Source organism: Eleutherodactylus coqui, chromosome 10, assembly GCF_035609145.1.
Source record: "Eleutherodactylus coqui strain aEleCoq1 chromosome 10, aEleCoq1.hap1, whole genome shotgun sequence".
In the NCBI taxonomy this organism is placed as follows: Eukaryota; Metazoa; Chordata; class Amphibia; order Anura; family Eleutherodactylidae; genus Eleutherodactylus; species Eleutherodactylus coqui.
In genome coordinates, this window is record NC_089846.1 from 18222525 (window position 1) to 18241217 (window position 18693).

At 42.9% G+C, this 18693-nt stretch overlaps 1 protein-coding gene across 1 annotated transcript in view; it reads right to left on the minus strand.

Annotated features, from left to right (window-relative positions):
* Positions 1 to 8996, minus strand: part of CACNA1B (calcium voltage-gated channel subunit alpha1 B) — a 362074-nt gene extending 353078 nt beyond the window's left edge. The window contains exons 1-2 of the mRNA XM_066580423.1: positions 8737 to 8996; positions 4700 to 4805 (exon numbers count right to left, since the gene is read on the minus strand). Of these exons, the coding sequence (XP_066436520.1) occupies positions 4700 to 4805; positions 8737 to 8996 (366 nt within the window). The remainder of the gene's footprint in view (positions 1 to 4699; positions 4806 to 8736) is intronic.
* Between the last annotated feature and the right edge of the window lie 9697 nt (positions 8997 to 18693).

Below are 18693 nucleotides of genomic sequence, written 5' to 3' on the forward strand. Positions count from 1 at the left end.
TGCACTCTGTTAAACTGTCATATAACATTTACTGTGACATTTCATGAGAGCCAATAAAATCAGGAGGTAAACAGCTGGAGCTCATATCCGCCCATAAGATTACAGTGGAGACGAGACTGAAAATATCAGAAATGAACGCCATTGTCTTCACCTGCTATTGTGGAAGCATAAGTCCCAGCATTCCCTGCCAAGCCAGCGCAGACACAAGCCAAGAACAACAGTAGAAGCACATATTGTTGGATAGCATCAGTGGTGTACATAGAATAGTGGGGGCTTCACAGCAGAGATTAAAATGGGTGTGGAATTGGCAACGGTGTCATAGAAGGGTATAACAGAGGCACGAAAATCAGTCCCTTCTGCCCTGGGTGGCAAAAGGAAAGTATTTTGCCTGCTAGGACTGAAGAGACTCATAGAACTCAATGCAGTCGGCTCGCCGCTCACATGTACTGCAGCTGATAGATTTCAAAAAATCTGACAAGGTTGGATTTTTGGCGATTGCAGGCTGTGGTCACAGCAACTTGCAAGTCGCAACAGATTGCACGGCTACACTGTGATCTTTTGTTGTATGACCCACATCACAGCTAAAAGTGCCTTGTAGCCTTAGGGCTTATTAGGCATATGCAGTTTCATGGCTTATTCACATGAGCGTATATCGGCTGCCGTTTTCACGGCCGGCTGATATATGCTACCATCTGAGCAGTCTCCCCCCCCTCCTCCCCTCCAGCTGTTTGCAATGGGAGGGAGTGGGGTGGAACTAAGCTCCGCCCCTCCCATTGCTGGCTGTGGACGAGGGGGCGGGAGCTTAGCTCCATTCCCGCCCCGCCTCCTACCATTGCAAACAGCCGGAGGGGAGGAGAGAGGGGGGAGACAGCTCAGATCATAGCGTATATTGGCCGGCTGTGAAAACGGTGTCCAATATACGCTTATATGAATAAGCCCTCAGTCTGTGAAAAACGTATGTATTTCCCTGCCTATGCATGCACAAGTTACAGAATTTTTTGTTGCGTATGTGCGTTTTTGTTATGTCCGCGTGCCATCTGTTTTTCAAACACGCAAAAAAAAAAGACAGTGCAATATGGACGCATTGTCCATATTCAGTCAGTAAAAAATACAGACGACAGAAAATATGGGCCCTTATTCCTGCTTTTACTAACCTCCTTGAGTATTCGTATTCCAGAGCAATAATGCAAAAAAATCGTAATGAAATAAGAGGTTAGACTTTCCAGCAAAACCATAACTCCCAGCATGCAGGAAGGAATTGTAGCCACAAGTTAGTGGCCAGCAGAATCTGGTAACATAAGGTATGTTGAATGAGAAGTGCAGCAAGCTGCGCCACCAAGCAAGAGGATGGCTGCCTTTATGATTGTATATAGAGCTTAAAGGGGAAATACTACTGATAACGTATCCAGCAATAGTTGATCGGCAGGGTTTCGCCACTCGGGACCCTTGACAATCAGTTGATCGATCACCTGCTGTCAGCACCACAATACACAGGGATCGGAGTGAAAGACACTGCTGCAACCCCTGTGTAGTGGCCGGGGCGTGTAACTGCAAGTGCAGTTCCTATCCATTTTAATGAGACCTCAGCCTATAGTCACAAGTGCCGTCCATTACACAGGGGTCAAAGCATCAGCTTTCACTCTGACACCTATGTATTATAGCGCTGAGCGTCCAATCAGTTGATCGACCAGGACCACGAGCGGCGGACCCCACCGATCAACTATTGATGACTATCCTGAGGATACAGCATCACTAGTATTTCCATAGAAAACCTCTTTAATAATAGGAAGTTCTTCAGCTTTCTAATATACCGTGTTTCACTTTCTCACCACTTTCAAGATCTCTGCTTGCTGTCAGTGAATGAGAATATTTTTGTTTACATCCAGTCCAAGCCCTGCTCTCATATCTGATGGGTTCGTTGCAATGTTATCCCGTTTAGGTAATCTTCCGTAAACTGGTGCATCGTACCCTCACTAATACATTATTGTAAATGATCAGGAGAGAGATCCGTGCGGTGATGTATTTATGTCACTCAGGACTGTCTAGACTGGATACGATTGTATCCACCCTTCAGCTCTTAGCAGAATAGGTTCTCAGCCTCTGGATGTAATAAAAAATGTGTCAAATGACTGAAAGCGTAGAGTTGCAATATAAATCATGCAATACCCAGCTGTTGTAGAACTACAATTCCAAAGATGCAATGCAAATCCAGAATCTGCTGGGGCTTGTAGTTTCACAGCAACTGGAGAGCCACAGATTGCTGATCCTGTATTAGAACATCATATAATCTTACATTTTCTCACGGCATATTCACGACATTCAGTAACATACTAGTAAGGTTGGACCGGAGTTCTAAATTTAAAGTTAACCCCTTAAATTTGATTTTTCAATTCATGACATCCGATCAGAGACACTGCGAGCTGCCTGATTGCTCTACCACCTTTTGCAATGGAACAGATCAGCTCCCTCGATGAACCTATCTTGGACCTGGCTGTTTCCATTAGGGCTCCTACACTCTTGAGATCGCGATATTGCTGCGTTTTTTTTAACGCCAATGTCAATAGGACTTTCTAATGTTAAAGGCGTTGCACGAAAATCGCAAAGCACAAACTTGTGATTTTTGTGCAATGCGGTTTTAACATTAGAAAATCCTATAGACGTTCATGTTAAAAAAAAACGCCACAATATCGCAATTGCGTAGGAGCCCTTAGGCCGCTTTCACACGCCCGAGAAAATCTCACACGAATATATACCCCATTCTTTTGAATGGGGTCATATACATGAGTGATGCGATGCAGGAAAAAATCGTGGCATGTTCTATCTTTGGGTGTCGCTCAGAGCACCTCGTCCACCTTTTCAGTGGGGCCGGCAAAAATATCGCACAGCGTGCGATGCAATGTGAGGTTTCTCATCGAAACAATGGGAAATACTTGCCAATCCTCTGACGCGGCTGACAGCCGCGCTGGAGAATCACTGCTTCCCTGAAGTGATTCATGGCGCATTTGACACAAAAGCGCCTCGCATCCCCACAGGGAAATCACACATTCCCAAGCGCGATATCAGCCCGCATTTCACAGCTCGATATCGTTCTCGCCCGTGTTAGATTAGCCTTAGGATGCATGAATTCATGAAAATAAATATGATGGGCAGAACTCCCCTTTAAGCTAGGAGTTCCCTTTTAATTCGGAAATGCTTACTTGGCTTATATTGTCAGTGCCTCTAGGCTTCAACACATTGGTATGGCATGTACCCTCTTAAAGGGGCGGCATAGGCCGTGAGTAATAGATCAGTGGAGGTATGGCACAAGGACTTCTGCCAATAAGCTATTTGCTGGGCCACTGAGCTCATGCACTGAGCTGATTTCTGCAGTAAGCAGACAGCTCTGTTCCCACTGCGGTGGCCAGGCTTCACATTTCAGGCAGAGTTTTCTTTGAAATGAATGGGAACTTTGCTTGTAATACCATGCCTGGCCTCTGCAGTGGGAATGGAGCTATTTGCTTCCTGCAGACATTGTGCGTTCAGTGCATTAGCAGACCAGGCTGTTCAACAGCTGATCAGAGGGGATTGTGGGGATTTTACCCCCACTGATCTACTATTGGTGGCTTATCAATACTTTGCAACTGAACAACCCATTTATTTAATTCATGCATGGCTGCTTCTGTTATACCCGGAGATATAAGAGAGTGTGGTGAATATGTTGCATACAGTATGTCATTTCTTATTTTGTCGTTGGGCTGACTAATCAAAAAATGAATTACACATGGACAGCATACAACCTCATATTAATCAATGTGGCAAGAGACCCCCTAGTGTTTTTAAACAGACATATAGATTACGGCTTGCACTATTCTGATGCGATTTGTGGATGAGATTCGCCCATTCAAGTCAAGTAGATGTGACAAGGGCAATGTTTGGGGTTTTTTTATGCCAGTGTGCACCTAGCCCTAAATCTGTGTCTACATCTTTTTTAAAAATGGCAGACATATAGAAAAGCTCAGAGAAACCACATATGTTCCCCATGCACCTACACGTATCAAAACCGAGACTCATGACCATCATTAAACAATGACAAGGAAGAACGCAGAACTGGGTAATTTGTGCAGACCCTTTTACGAATGATCTTTAAGACCAAGGTTAAACATCTGACGCCTGTTCATTTAACAAGAGAATCAGCACACGATGCGTTTCGGAGACACAGCCCCTTCCTCAGGCTGGACAGAACGAGGCTCTCGAATGGTAGATCGCCTAGACACGTTTAAAGTGAGACCTGTCATCTCTTCTAGGTGATCTACCATTCCAGAGCCTCGTTCCGTCCACCCTGTCTTAAGGAAGGGGCTGTGTCCGCGAAGCGCATCGTGTGCCGATTCTCTTATCATTCGCCAATGCCTAGTTGTTCTCCTTTTTCCTTGCCTACGTCGATAAGCCCATCCATGATTGTGGCACGGGTAGCACCCTTGAATCCTATCTCATTTATCACCATTCCTCACGTTTAGTCACACGAAGTTGGACTCCGAGCTCCCTGGAGTAGCTTCGCTTCTTTTTGCACTTCCTTTGGCATCATTAAATTATAACATGGCATATACCAGCTGTGCCATACCTGGCTACATAGAAGTACTGCCCCGTGGACTCTCACAGAACAGTACAAATCCCACTGACTACACAGAAATGGAAAGCACTGACCAGCCAAATGTTTACTTACCAGTCTCTCTGACATATCAGTTTTGTCGTGCTCCGGCAAATGCTGTTCCAGTGCCAGCACAATGCAATTGGCAATGATGGTGGCTAAAATCATATATTCAAATGGAGTAAGTCTAGTTAAGGAAATGAGAGTATATTTAATGACATACATAGACATCAAGACATTGTATCAACTTAGAGCTAGGCCAATTGAGGATCATTTGGCTAATGATAGGTGCTTTGTGCACGTATGTACAGTATATGCCATAGGGAAATTACTGCAAAAGGACGTATGAGAAGATGGTACCATTGGGGGTCCATGATTTCAGACTGACAACCAACCTTAGTATTGGTGGAAGTCTGTGAACAGGGACTCTCACTGGTCTCCAAGGGGGGCACAGTGTTCGGGGAAGGGGCCAAAACCCTTCTGAACACATTATAGATAAGCAGCACTGGAGACATTGGAGCAGTGTAGTGCGCACTGCAAGGTTTTGGCTGCACTCCAAAGCACCAGAGTCCCTTATGAGGATCCTAGTTCTTGGTATACCTTCACGCATGTCACTTTAAGAAGCCACAATATAGATTTGGGGTGTATTTTCTCTTTTAACAGTTTTAAGAGCCCCTTTATAAATATCTCTGAACTTCGACACCATTCACAACATAGCTGCGTTCTTAATCGTCACATTGAGGTAAATGGACTTTATCCTTTTTAATGATGAGAAACATTCAATGAACGCAGCAATTATGGCAGCGGATATTCTACAGAATCACAACTTCACTGGGAAACTTGATTTGCAGACAATATTCATTCTATATAATGATGAGAGTCAGACTTGACAGTGAGTGTTGGTATATAACTCTGGAGCCACCCATTTAGAATACAATATCTACCTACCTAGCTAGATTAATACTGTATAATGTAATATAATACATACGATATTTCACTTCATTATGCTAGAATATGTTGTAAAACACAATATTTTGCAATATACCGCCTAATACTATACTATGCCATGTTGTACTATATGTTTTAGCATGAAATGTTACATAATGTATCATTACATTATATTATGATACATTATGCTATTAAATGGTATATTAGCACTTTGTTATGCAATATAATGCCATATCCTACTATGCTATACCATACTAACTATGACCTTCTATACCATATTATACTATACCATAGAATATCACATTATGTAATATTACATTCTATTATACTGCATTATGCTATATTATATAATATAATGCCATATAATACTATTTCATACTAAACTATACTATGCTATCACAAATTATATTATATTATGTTATATTACATTATACTATATTACAAAGCACTATATTATACGATATAATATTATGGCATACTACACTATGTGATGCCGTACTATACCATATTATATTATACTGTAATATGCTACACCATAGTATCTTACATTATGTAATATTACATTTTAATATGCTTCAATATGTTATAGAGCATTATATTATACCATAGTGTATATTATAATATTAGACTATACCATACTAAATACGGGATGCTATACTTCACCATACTATACTATAGTATACTAAGATATGCTGTATCCTATTATTTTACATTTTGTTCTATTTCATTATAGCATACTACATTTTAATATTTTATCAAGTGCTATATTATACAATATAATGCCCAATACTATACCATACTAAGCTATCCCATGCTGTACTGTACCTTATTATAATATACTAGGATATGCTATATTGTAGTATATTACATAATTTATATCTTATAGGGCATTATATTATACAATAGAATACATTATAACACTATACAATACTATAATAAGCTATGCTATGCCATACTACATTATATATACTAAGCTATGCTATATCATATCATGTTACATTATGTTCTATTATAGCATACTACATTATGCTGTAATATTTTAGAAAGCACTATCTGAAATAGATATGCAATATAATGCCAAATACTATTCCATAATAAGCTCTGCCATGCCGTACTATACCGTATTACACTATACTATATTATGCTATGCCATAGTATATTACATTATGTAATTTATAATATTTTATTGGGCTCTGTTCTACAATAGGATACATTATATACATTATAATACTATACTATACCATACTAAACTATGCCATGTCATACTATACTGTAATATTCTTAGCTATTCTATTCCCTATTATATTACGTTCCGTTATATTGTATTCTATTTCATTATACTGTAATACTTTAGAAAGACCTATGTTATACAGTATAATGCCTAATACTATTCCCTGCTAAGCTATGCCATGCGGTACTATATGCTATACGATCGTATATTACATTATGTAATTTAGTAACATAATAACATAGTACCGTACATTGACTTTTTTTTATTAACTGTTACTAGGGCTTATTTTTGGAGTAGGGCTTATATTTTAACACATTCTCAAAAGTCCTGAAAAATCATGCTGCACCCTCAAAAATCCTGAAAAACATGTTAGGGCTTATTTCCGGGGTAGGTCTTATTTTCAGGGAAACAAAGTATTTAAAGCTGAAAAAATATATATATATGTCCATTCAGTTCAGCCTAATATTATATTTAGAATATTTAATAGAGTGCTATATTATACAATAGAATGCACTATAATACTATACCATAATAAAGTATTATTATGGTATTACTGTTATGCCTTATCCTATATCATATTATTGTGTGAGTATATGGACACGGGCTTGTCTACCTTGGAGTGATTTACTTGTATTCACATTTATGTAAGTAAATGCCTTCATCCTCCGTCTGTAGAGCCGGTTGTATCAGGCGCCTTTCAGCACCACGGACAGCAGCAGGGTCCGTAAAGTGCATTCACACCCATTCCATAGACAGGCAACACCCCACCCCCAGTACTACACCCTGACACATCTACACACAACCTTCTCCATTGCTCACTGATGGATTAACCCCTACGCTGGGTCAGAACAGGCCTGTATACAGGCAGTGCTCCCGTCTCAAATCACCCACTGACTTGTCCTAAATCCTCTGAAGTCAGCAAGTAATATCTGACCCCCTTGGGGTATCCCTAAGATGATGTACCTCCAAGCCCGTTATCATCACCATCACTTCTCAGCATGGGATTTCCTGGTTACTAGGGATGTTGGAACCCACCTAATGACCCCAACATCTGCTTGCATGGTTATTAAATAGAGGCATCACTAGTTGTATCTAGGAAATAGCTCATTTATGTAAGTGCATTACAGAGAGGGGGTGTAGAGAGGAGCAGATGAATGGTAAGGGATGGGGTTGCTAGGTTTCTATGAGGAGGCCCGGATGGCTCATACTAAGGAATCGATAGGTGTGTGATTTCATAACCATGGGCACCCAGGGCTCATCTCAGCATAGCAGCCACTACACACCCAAAGACTTCCTGTGGACCGGCAAATTGGGCAGCTCACAATAAATACATGATCAATGACAAACCCTATGGAACCTCCCACCAGTTCTACCATATACCCCCCCTTTCCTTCCTACACACGTATTTCTGTCGCTTGGGAATCCTCTATATAATATTACACCCAGCCTTTGGGCACAGTAAGGGGTACCACTCCTGGCCCATGCAGGTCACTGATGTGCTTTTAACTCTTCTTTTGCCAGAAAGGCTATGGATACACACCCTTATGCTCCAACGCAGGCCTTGCTTGTCAAGCAAACAGTTAAATTCATTCTTACAACCCTCCCTCTACCATCAGTTACCACAGTGAAGGGGGTACAGTGTTAACCCTCTAAACATGCCACCTGCATGCTGACCTGTATGTTTTGTTTTTTTTAACTCTATTACTGCCAGGAAGGATGAACACGGATGCATGTGTGCTCCGCTCACTCCAGGCCTTGCATGGCAACAGAAGAGTTAATTCAGTCTTACAAGCCCCCCTTCTTTCCACCACCACCAATGCAATGCAACCCAGTCCCAGTTCAAATGCTCTAAGGAATGTGCTTGCGACCATTCTGCAGATACAGTTACCCTACATGCCTACTTGCCCATACGTGCAACACAGGTGAAGGATATGGCCACTCAGTGATCCTTTTGGCATATTTCCTGATGACATTGTCTTCACTGAAGATGAACAAGGACCTGTTAACGGTGAAGCAGTTCTGTTTGACAGGGATGGGGTTATAAAGAGCCATGGTCCTCGCCCGTTGAGCCATGGACTGCTTGTACATCCTTTGGCCAGGTTGAGGTCCACCTTGCCGGCTGCTCCCTCTTCCAGCACCCCCAGGCACCCCAGTTCCATAGCGGGTGGGCAAATCATCTCCAAACCGGGCCATTCTAGAATTGCACAGGAGCAAGTGTTAGAATCCAAACTGGCAGCCAAGGTTGGGGGCTGTAGTCGCATCCCCATGCACTGAGCTCTTCACACTTTGCCTCCTTTCATGAGAGAGAATCACTGCTGAGCAGAAAGGCTTCCCACTGAATGCAACACCCTCCGCTGCAATCCTAGAGCAGAACCCTGGAGAAGACGAGGCTTCTGCTTCCTCTCCAATGATCCTTAAAAGAGTAAGACACAAGGTAAAAATCTCAAAATCAATCTCAGCCTTTAGATGGTTGGAGACAGTGTCCTTGGCAGCTTCCTGTCTTGCTCATGTGCTGAATGCTGCTTTCTCCAGTGGGAATGCCCTCCCTGCTCCAATGATTGCTTCCAGCGCAGGGAAAGGAGCTGGTCCCTGCACAGACACTTAGTTACCAGATGAACACAGTAAACCAGTTTGTGAACCTCAGCCCCTATAAGAGGCAAGACATGTGATATACAACAGCCAATAAGCTGGGGACTCCACCTAAGCCAACAACCCCTGGAATAAGCAAAATATTCTTCTCCAGGCATATACTCTGCAGCCCTCCCCCCGTTCCTTAAGAAAGACCCCAAATCAAGGGAGAATCCAAGTAGCTTCTTGCAAAGCAACTCAATGCAAATTGCACATAGGGCTGGTATTTTATTGGGGAGGGGAAAAGACTGCACAGGGATTGCAAGGGTTAAATGCACACTCCCTCCCCTCCTCCTCCTCCTCTTCTTCTTTCCTTTTGCCTGTAGACACAGAAATCTCAAGCACTAGGTTGCTGGTCATGGAGGAAGCTAATTCACTTGGTGGGCTTACTGATTAATCAGTGCCGCTCCTGTGTCCCTTTATTCTTTAGCATATAAGACCCCGGGGTCCTAGAAAGAGGTGGGTGGGCTGCTTTGCAATATGTATCGGGGCTGGAACCCTACAGTGATGTCAGGGTGGAGCCTGCACACTTCTGGGAGCTGTCCAGCTGCTGAAAGCTGTCATCGACGCCCCAACAAGAAGTGGTCATTAATGTTATAGCAATGGGAGATGCTTGGGGTGGGCTTCTTATTCATAGAGCCAGGCTAATAAATGCTAAAGCATGCTGGATCTGCAATTAGCAAAGGATCTCCTAGACTGGAGATAGCAATTTGTGGTTCTGTTGTGACAGATCAGAATTAAGGGGTGAGAAGATAGTTGGATGGTAAATTGGTTTTGCTACACAATGGGTGACACAGTATAAGCCAATATGTTCACTATATAAAAGAAGCCTTTGAGATGTGAAGAGTGAGCGGTACAGATATCTGGGATGGGGAAATCTGATATAACATGGGCTTAACATCAACTCATCAGCAAACTCATTACAAGTTCAGTCACTTGTATTTTACAGTTATTCAGTGATATCTCCTTCGACTTGGGTTTGGCTTAAGCAGTCCAACCTGGATATATATATATATACAATTTAGTATGGAAGATCATGTAATACAGTATTACTTATACCAGGATTTCAAGTAAAGTATGTGCCAGCTTAAGTGCAACAAATATATTAAGAGGCACAAGTCTCTTAATGGTGCTACCCCAACATAAACTTTTATCACCTATCCATAGGATAGGTGAAAAAAGTCTGATCGGTGGGGGGGCTCACTGCTGCGACCCCCAAGATCCTGAAAAATAGGGGAACTCGTGCACCTTTCACACAGATTGCAGCTATAATGTACACAATTTGTTGCATAAATTATAGAAAACCTGATGGGCTGTATGTGGCTACACACCCTTTTGTCCGGTTTTAGAAAACTGTCGGAGGCCAGTGTAAAAAGGATGAAAGTCACACATGTGCCATAATTGACTGCTTTAGCATGTCAGAAATCTGGTGTAGAAGCTTTACTACATATGTCCCATTGTCTATTGGGGACTAACCTGGATTTTGTATACACAACCTCCTGTTCATACTATATTAATATATATGAGGTTGCCTACAGATGTAATGTTCTGCTGCTTCTCACTAACAGTACATTGCTCTTCCCTGCTCCGCTACTACTGCCTACCAACAGTTTCCACCTCCATCTATGTTCCACCATTGATGAGCTTCAAACTCTATGTTCACACTTCATACGTTGGAAGCCAGAGCAGAATTACAATGTCACCTAATCAACTCATTTGAAGGGACATTACCCTCCCTTGCCTGAACCTCAGCTTAGTGTTCCTATTCTTGTGCATTACCCTGCATCCTGACCATGCTCTTACCTTGGCCTTTTGGACCTACACCTGGTACCCTGCTGGACTCCTTGCTATGCACTACAGCTTTGTTTTCTGACTATGACTTGCATATCTCTAGTACTTCTGCCTATCTCAGATTATCTTCTCAGTGTTGACCCTTGGATATCTTGACCTATACATGCATTCTGCACCACATCTCAGTCAGATGTCTTCTGAAGTTTATGTGCCATCAGTCAGTGGCTACTCTGAGGGCTGCAGCCTGGGTATTAAGCTGGAAAAGTCTTTTCCTCCATGAGTTGGTTAAGAATGAAGAACGTGAGGACTTCTTAGCCCCCGAGACAGTTTTAGTCAGTAGCAAATCAGAAGTTCCACTATCTTGGGAACCTCCATAAAACAGAAAAGTGCCTTCATTAGTCAGTACTAGGCCTATAGATGAAGGACGTCTCAACTACTGGCCAAGAAATAATTTGAGACTAGAGATGAGCGAGCGTACTCGGAAAAGCACTACTGGCTCGAGTAATTTGCTTTATCCGAGTGTCGCTGTGCTCGTCCCTGAAGATTCGGGTGCCGGCACGGAGCGGGGAGCTGCAGGGGAGAGCGGGGAGGAACGGAGGTAAGATCTTTCTCTCCCTCTCTCCCGCCCGCTCTCCCCTGCTCCCCGCTGTGACTCACCTGTCAGCCGCAGCGGCACCCGAATCTTCAGGGACAAGCACAGCGATACTCGGATAAAGCAAATTACTCGAGCGAGTAGTGCTTTTCCGAGTACGCTCGCTCATCTCTATTTGAGACACAACTAATAAATATTTAACCCTTTCCAATCCACTGTCTGACGTCTTAAGACATTATGATTTAAGGCTGTACAGCTCTGATGTTGGAAGATGCCTTTCGGGGTTCTCTTACTGTATATTGCCAGCCTTACTGCTGTCGGAGTCTATCCAACGTGTCACCTCATGCAGTACTGGCTTTAGCCAGCAGATAGCGCCGTTGTATAACAGCAGAAAAAGAGTAAGCCCCCTAGGAAAACCAGGATACAAATTGGATTGGAAAGGGTTAAACCAACAAAATAGATTCCCATCACATGAAGATGATGTCTGTTAAGAAATATGTCTTTGTGCAAATTGATACAACACCCACATCAGCAAACCCTCTGCACATCTTGGAGTGTCCACCTTGGGCTTTGTTCACATCATGTCCAAGCCTTCCATGAAAGGAAGAATGCTTTTAAAACTAGAAGAGTCAATAGTTTATTTTTGTCAAATCACAAAATGCAAAGTGATCGAACAAAAGCGAAATATAAACAACAACAATATTAGGTGTGACCGCCCTTTACATTGGAAACAGCATCAGTTCTTCTAGGTACATTTGGGCACAGTTTTTAAAGGAACGCAGCAGGGAAGTTGTTCCAGACATCTTGGAGAACTAAGCACAGATCTTCTGAGGATGTTGGCTCGCTCAAATCCTTCTATCTCTTCATGTAATCCCAGACAGACTGGATGATGTTGAGATCAGGCGGCAAATCATCACTTCCAGGACTCCTTGTTCTTCTTTATGCTGAAGACTGCTTTTAATGACATTGGCTGGATGTTTGGGGTCGTGCTGCTGCAGAACAAAATTTGGAGTCAATCAGATACCTTTTTAAAAAAAATATTTTTATTTTGCAGCATTTTTTCTAAACCTGCCTAAAACTTTTGCACAGCACTGTATATGTTGGGAGTATTTCCTCGCATATACCTCCAACGTCAGGTTTGGACGTATGCGACTAAATAACCACACACAGGCATATGCCAGGTATCCGACAATAAGACCTACCCTGATAATAAGCCCTACCCTGATTTTTGGCTGAGGCGGTGCTCCTGAACCAATCGGAGCAATCGCTTGCTGGAGGTGGGGTATTCAAGCCCTGTCACCAGCAAGAGATGCTCCGTCAGCATTGAGGACTGCACGGAAGCCTGCAGGTGCGCCACAGCCTAGCGGGAGTAACCCGAATGGCAACTGCTAGTTGAGTATAAGCCCCCGAAAATAAGACCCTGTGCCTCTTTTGGGGCAAAAATTAATATAAGACAGGGTCTTATTTTCAGGGGAACAAGGTAGTAGCATACTGTGGTAGTTTAGGCTTAAAAAAGACTTGTGTCCTTCTAGCTCAGCCTATTTTCCTGCAATGTTGATCCAGAAGAAAGCAAAAAACCCTAATGAGGTACAAGCCAGTTTTCTTCATCTCAGGGAAAACAAATTCCTTCCTGACTCCAGCCTGGCAATCGGAATAATCCCCTGAATCACCGATCCTTCTGAAGTAATTAGTGAGTATAACATGTAACATAGTATGTTAGGCTGAAAGAAGACAATGGCCATCCAGTTCATCCTGTTTCTATCCCCCCTTGTTATAATATTAGTACACTCAAGAAAGGCCTCTAGAACCTTCTTGAACTCTTAGTGAATTCACCATCACCTCGTCCTCAGGCAGAGAGTTCCACAGTCTTACTGCTCTTACAGTAAAGAACCCCCTTTTGTTGGTGAAGAAACTTTCTTTTTACCTCTAGATGTAGAGGATGCTCTCTTTTACAGTCACACTCTTGAGTATAAATAGATGATGGGAGAGATGTCTGTATTGTCCTCTGATATATTTAAATATAGTTATTAGGTCGCCCCTCAGCTGTCTTTTTTTCTAAAGTAAATAACCCCAATCTTGATTACCTCTCTGGGTATTGTAGTCCATCCATTCCATTTATTACTTTAGTTGCCCCCTTTGTACCTGCTCAAGCTCTGATATGTCCTTCTAGAGTACCGGTGCCCCAAACTGTCCACAATATTCCATGTGCGGTCTGACCTAAAGAGGAAGAACAATGTTCTCATCCTGTGCCTCTAGACCTCTTCTGATGCACCCCATGATCCTATTTGCTTTGCCAGCAGCTACTTGACATTAATTGCTCCAGTTAAGTTTACAATTAACTAAACCCCCAAGTCCTTTTCCATGTCGGTGTTCCTCAGTGGTTTCCCATATAGTATGTAATGGTGATATGTATTTCCTCTACGCATGTGCAGAGCCGTACATTTATCAGTGTTAAACACCATTTGCCACTTTTCTATTGAAACCCCCAACTTATCTAGCTCTATTTGCAAGTGTATACAGATCTATATGTAACTGTATAGAGATCTGTGTAACCATATACTGTCTTCTCTTGTGTTACTTACTTTTCTTCCATCTGCTGTGCTTTCCTATACAGTTAAAGGTATGCTGCCGGATGCCTTCACAATGAAGGCCAAAAGGACACTATTTTGGATTCTGTTGGGTGAGTTGGAGCCTATGGATATGTTTGACATACAGCATGGACTGGGAGCGTTCCTGGTGCATATGCCAAATATAGTGGAAAATCGTTATGAAAACATACAGTAGTCTTAGTGTGAATGCACACAGGTGCAAATTCCGCAGCAAGATTTCCCGCAGAATTTCCACCCGTGCACGCTGCACAGGACAGACAAGGGGGTATATTTCCTGCAGTTGTTCTTCTCTGTCACCCCTCCGATCCTGGCCCTGTTTTCAGCTGTCCAAGATGTCTGAAGCAATTTTCTAACTACCTAAAGGCCCATTTACACGGAGCGATCATCGCTCAAAATTTGCTTAAACGACAATTTGAGTGACAGTTTTGAGCGATCATCTTTGCATAACTATAAATTGCTTATTAGCTACTTAAGAGTTATGCAGGTGGAGTGGGATACCGCCGCGATAGCTCGGAGAACAACGCAGCTGTTTTGAATATGCAAACTGCTGGATTGTTATGGGCGCTTTTAGCTGGTGTTCTGCCGAGAACTGGCAGCGGAATTATAGCTGAAAGAGTAATATCGGCACCGCCCGCTGAGATGTCAGCGTGCGGTGCTGATAAGACTGATCGCTGATTTCTAGCTGGCTAGCGATGAACGAAAAGTGCACGATGGCCGCACGTTTAGACTCGAAGATTATCGCTCAAAAGACGGCTTTTGAGCAAATTTTGAGTGTTAATCGTTGTGTCTAAATGAGCCTTAGTGCATGCTGTACATTGTTCTTTTATTGACCAGTGCTGATCATGTGAGCTGCTCTAGCCAATCAGAAAGCAAATATAATGTATTAGTAGTCTAACACTACCAATGCACTGTGGGGATAAGGTAATTCGAAGATTGCATCGGCCGTCTTAAACCGCCAAAAACAAGATCTTATGCCTGTGGTTCAGATGGATGCAGAAATTAACAACTGCAGGCAATATAAATCCCCCCCTGTCCTGAGACAGAAATTTGTCCTGAAACCGGTGGGAGACTTTAACCCCTTAGTGACAGCACCATTGCCTTTTTACGTCCTAGCTAAGTAGGCTTTAATCCTCAGGGACGTAAAAAAACATGCATTTCCTGAGGATTAGAGCCACGTGGGCTGTGGACGTGACAGCTCCATGCTGATGGTTCCCAGTTCCATGGAAAAGTCCAAAAAAAGTTTTTTAAAAATGTAAGTTTCAGCTTACCTCATGGATCCATGAGGGCAGCTGAAAATACTCACCTCCGCCCTCCGCAATGTCCTGCGGCAGTCTGGACCGGAGAGCCGGCAAATTCAAAATCACTCTGCACCCGGCTGTCAAAGATAGCCGAGTGCAGGGAGATGTGATCAGGGACCGCTGTATGCGGATAACAGTGATCAGGTAAAGTTAAAATAAAAAGTTTAAAAAGTTAAAGTTTCATCTCCCTTTATGGATCGTATCCGTAAGGGGAGATTAAATTACATAATTTAGGTCCCTGGGTTTGTCCTACAATGGGATCTCTATCTGCGGACCTCACCCCGGCTTCGGCGCATGCGCCCGTCAGCAAGAATACAGATGCATGCGCAAAAGTTGAGGATTGTCCAGGAAATTTTAAATCTTCCTGCTCCTGGCTACCAAAGGTTGCCAAGAGTATGGAGATTTCACGGGGGACAGCGGTGAGTGGTCCCTGGTCACATGATCGCCATTATCCAATGGATAATGGTGATCACGTAAAAGTTAAAAAAAGTTGAAGTTTCATCTCCCCTCACTGGTGCGATCGCTGAGAAGAGATGAAACTTCTTACCGGAGGCCTACGTATTTGAACCCCAACACGATTCTCCAACATGGCTTCTGCGCATACGCCCGTCGGCATGATGCTGGACACATTCACAGGAGCCGGGGAGGGCCCAGGAAATGTAAAATCTCCTTGCTCCCAGCGACCAAAGGCTGCCTGGAGAAGTGACCGGTGGGCTCGTTGAGGGGTCCCCGGTCACATGATAAAAAGGTACCTTAGGCTGGTCTCACACGACCGGATAGGAATTACGGATTTCGCATGCGTTTGATCCGTGGTAATACACAGATCAATCAAATGCATTGGATTAAACAATTCCGCTCACATTAGCGGGTTGGAATTATGTTATCCACTCACGCTGCAGGTTCTACTTTACCACGGATATCCGCAACATAGAACCCATTGTGCTCCAGGGTCGCAAATATACCCGCAGCCCATACTTAACTACATAATGTACGGGCTGCGGGTACCCGCGTCATCGCTAAGCAACGGCGCGGGAAATACAAACAGAAAAGGTGTACTGCGCATGACCGCCGGCGTGAGTAGGCAATTATACACAGCACATTACCTGGCCATATGTAGCGCCACGGCCGGGCTTACAGCCGGTATTCGCTGCAGGCCTACGCAAGCGGATTCCACATGCGGCTGTGTGAAACTGGTGTTATTCAGACCGCTACCTGTAATCCGTAATTTACAAGAAGCCCCGGGAACGCTCGCCTTCCTGCAGTTCCAGGAGCAGCTTGTTGAGCGCCTTTTCTGTGAGATCGCCGCACCTCAGTAAGATTACGAAGCCTTACAGAGCGCCACTTTTAACATTCCATCCCTACCACTGAGGTCAAGAAATGACCCCCAAAAAGCATGGGAGGAGGGGGGATACCTGGTTTTATTGCCCCATGTGCCCATCCCAACCAGCCTCCGTAATTACCCCTGTCTTCGGACATACCACACAGTTTACATTATTATTTTTTTTAGCTTAGATTCAGGGAATGCCAAAAGGAGGGCGGAGGGGGGGGAGGGGTATTTTTAGGGAGTCAGTTTTTTTTCCGCACAAGTGAGCAACGGGGCCTGGAATTAATTCAGTTGTGCCCTAAAATCCAATGGGTGTTCCCTCCATTACAGGCCTTGCCATGTGTCCTGTAAGTAGATTAGGGCCACAATGGGTATGTTTCTGAACACGGGACATACAGGGGATCCATTTTGGGGTGAAAGTCTTCATTCATATGTGTGCTATACAAAAAAAATGGTTTTGAATTGACACAATTGCCATAAAGATGAAAATCGTAATTTTTACCTTCTGCTTTGCTTAGATTCATTCAAAAACCGTGGGGTCAAAATACGCAGTTAGACGAATTTGTTAAGGGGTCTAGTTTTCAAAATGGGGTCATTTGTGGGGATTCTCTGTCATGTTGGCTGCTCAAGGGCTCTATCATTGGGCAATGGGGCCTAAAACACGCAAAATGTCTGTTCTGAAAGCCACCGGCTGCTCCTTTCATTTTGGGCCCTGTTGTGCATACAGACATAATATTAGGGCCACAATGAGTAATTTTCTGAACACAGGACAAACAGAGGTATACATTTTGGGGTGTAAATCCTCATTTTCTTTTGCTCTATAGAAAAAAAAGCTGTCTTTAAAATGACGTATTTGCAAAAATATGAAATTTTATTTTTTCTCCTCTAAATTGCAATAACTCCTGAAAAAAAACTGTGGGGTCAAATACTCCTGACCCCCCTCAGTGAATACATAAAGGGGTGTAGTTTTTAAAATGGGGTCATTTGTGGGGGTATCTATCATTCTGACACCTATGAGCTTTTCCAATCTTGGCTTGGTGTAGGAAAACAAAGTGTTCCTTAAAATGTTGATAATCAATGTTAAATTTGTACATCTCCTAAATGGTTAAAAAAAAGAAAGTTTTTCAAATGTGCGTCCAAAATAAAGTAAATGGATGGAATTATATATCTTAGCAAAAAAATTGCACTGTATGTTTGCACATATTTGTGATATTACAGTTGAAAATGTATAAAAATGATAATTTTTTCAAAATTTTCCCAATTTTGGCGCTTTTAATAAATATCCACAAATTCTATTGGTCTATTTTTACCATCTAAATCAAGTACAACAAGTGGTGAAAAAACTATGTCAGAATCAGTTGGATATGCAAAGCCTTTACAGAGTTATTCTATGTTAAAGTAAAACATGTCAGATTTCCAAAATTTGGTTTCGTCACTAAAGGGTTAAAGGGGTTTTCCAGGACATAAAAAAAGTTGAAAGGGCTTAAAATGAAGAAAAATTGGATATTCACCTATCTTGGCGGCTCTCCATCCAGCACTGCAGCCCCAGTGCCTGCCACACAGAACTCGGAAGAAGCAGCATGCGGTCACGTGCCAAAATGTATCAAATGCATATGGCTATCTGCAATTGCAAGTTATTTCCTATCCA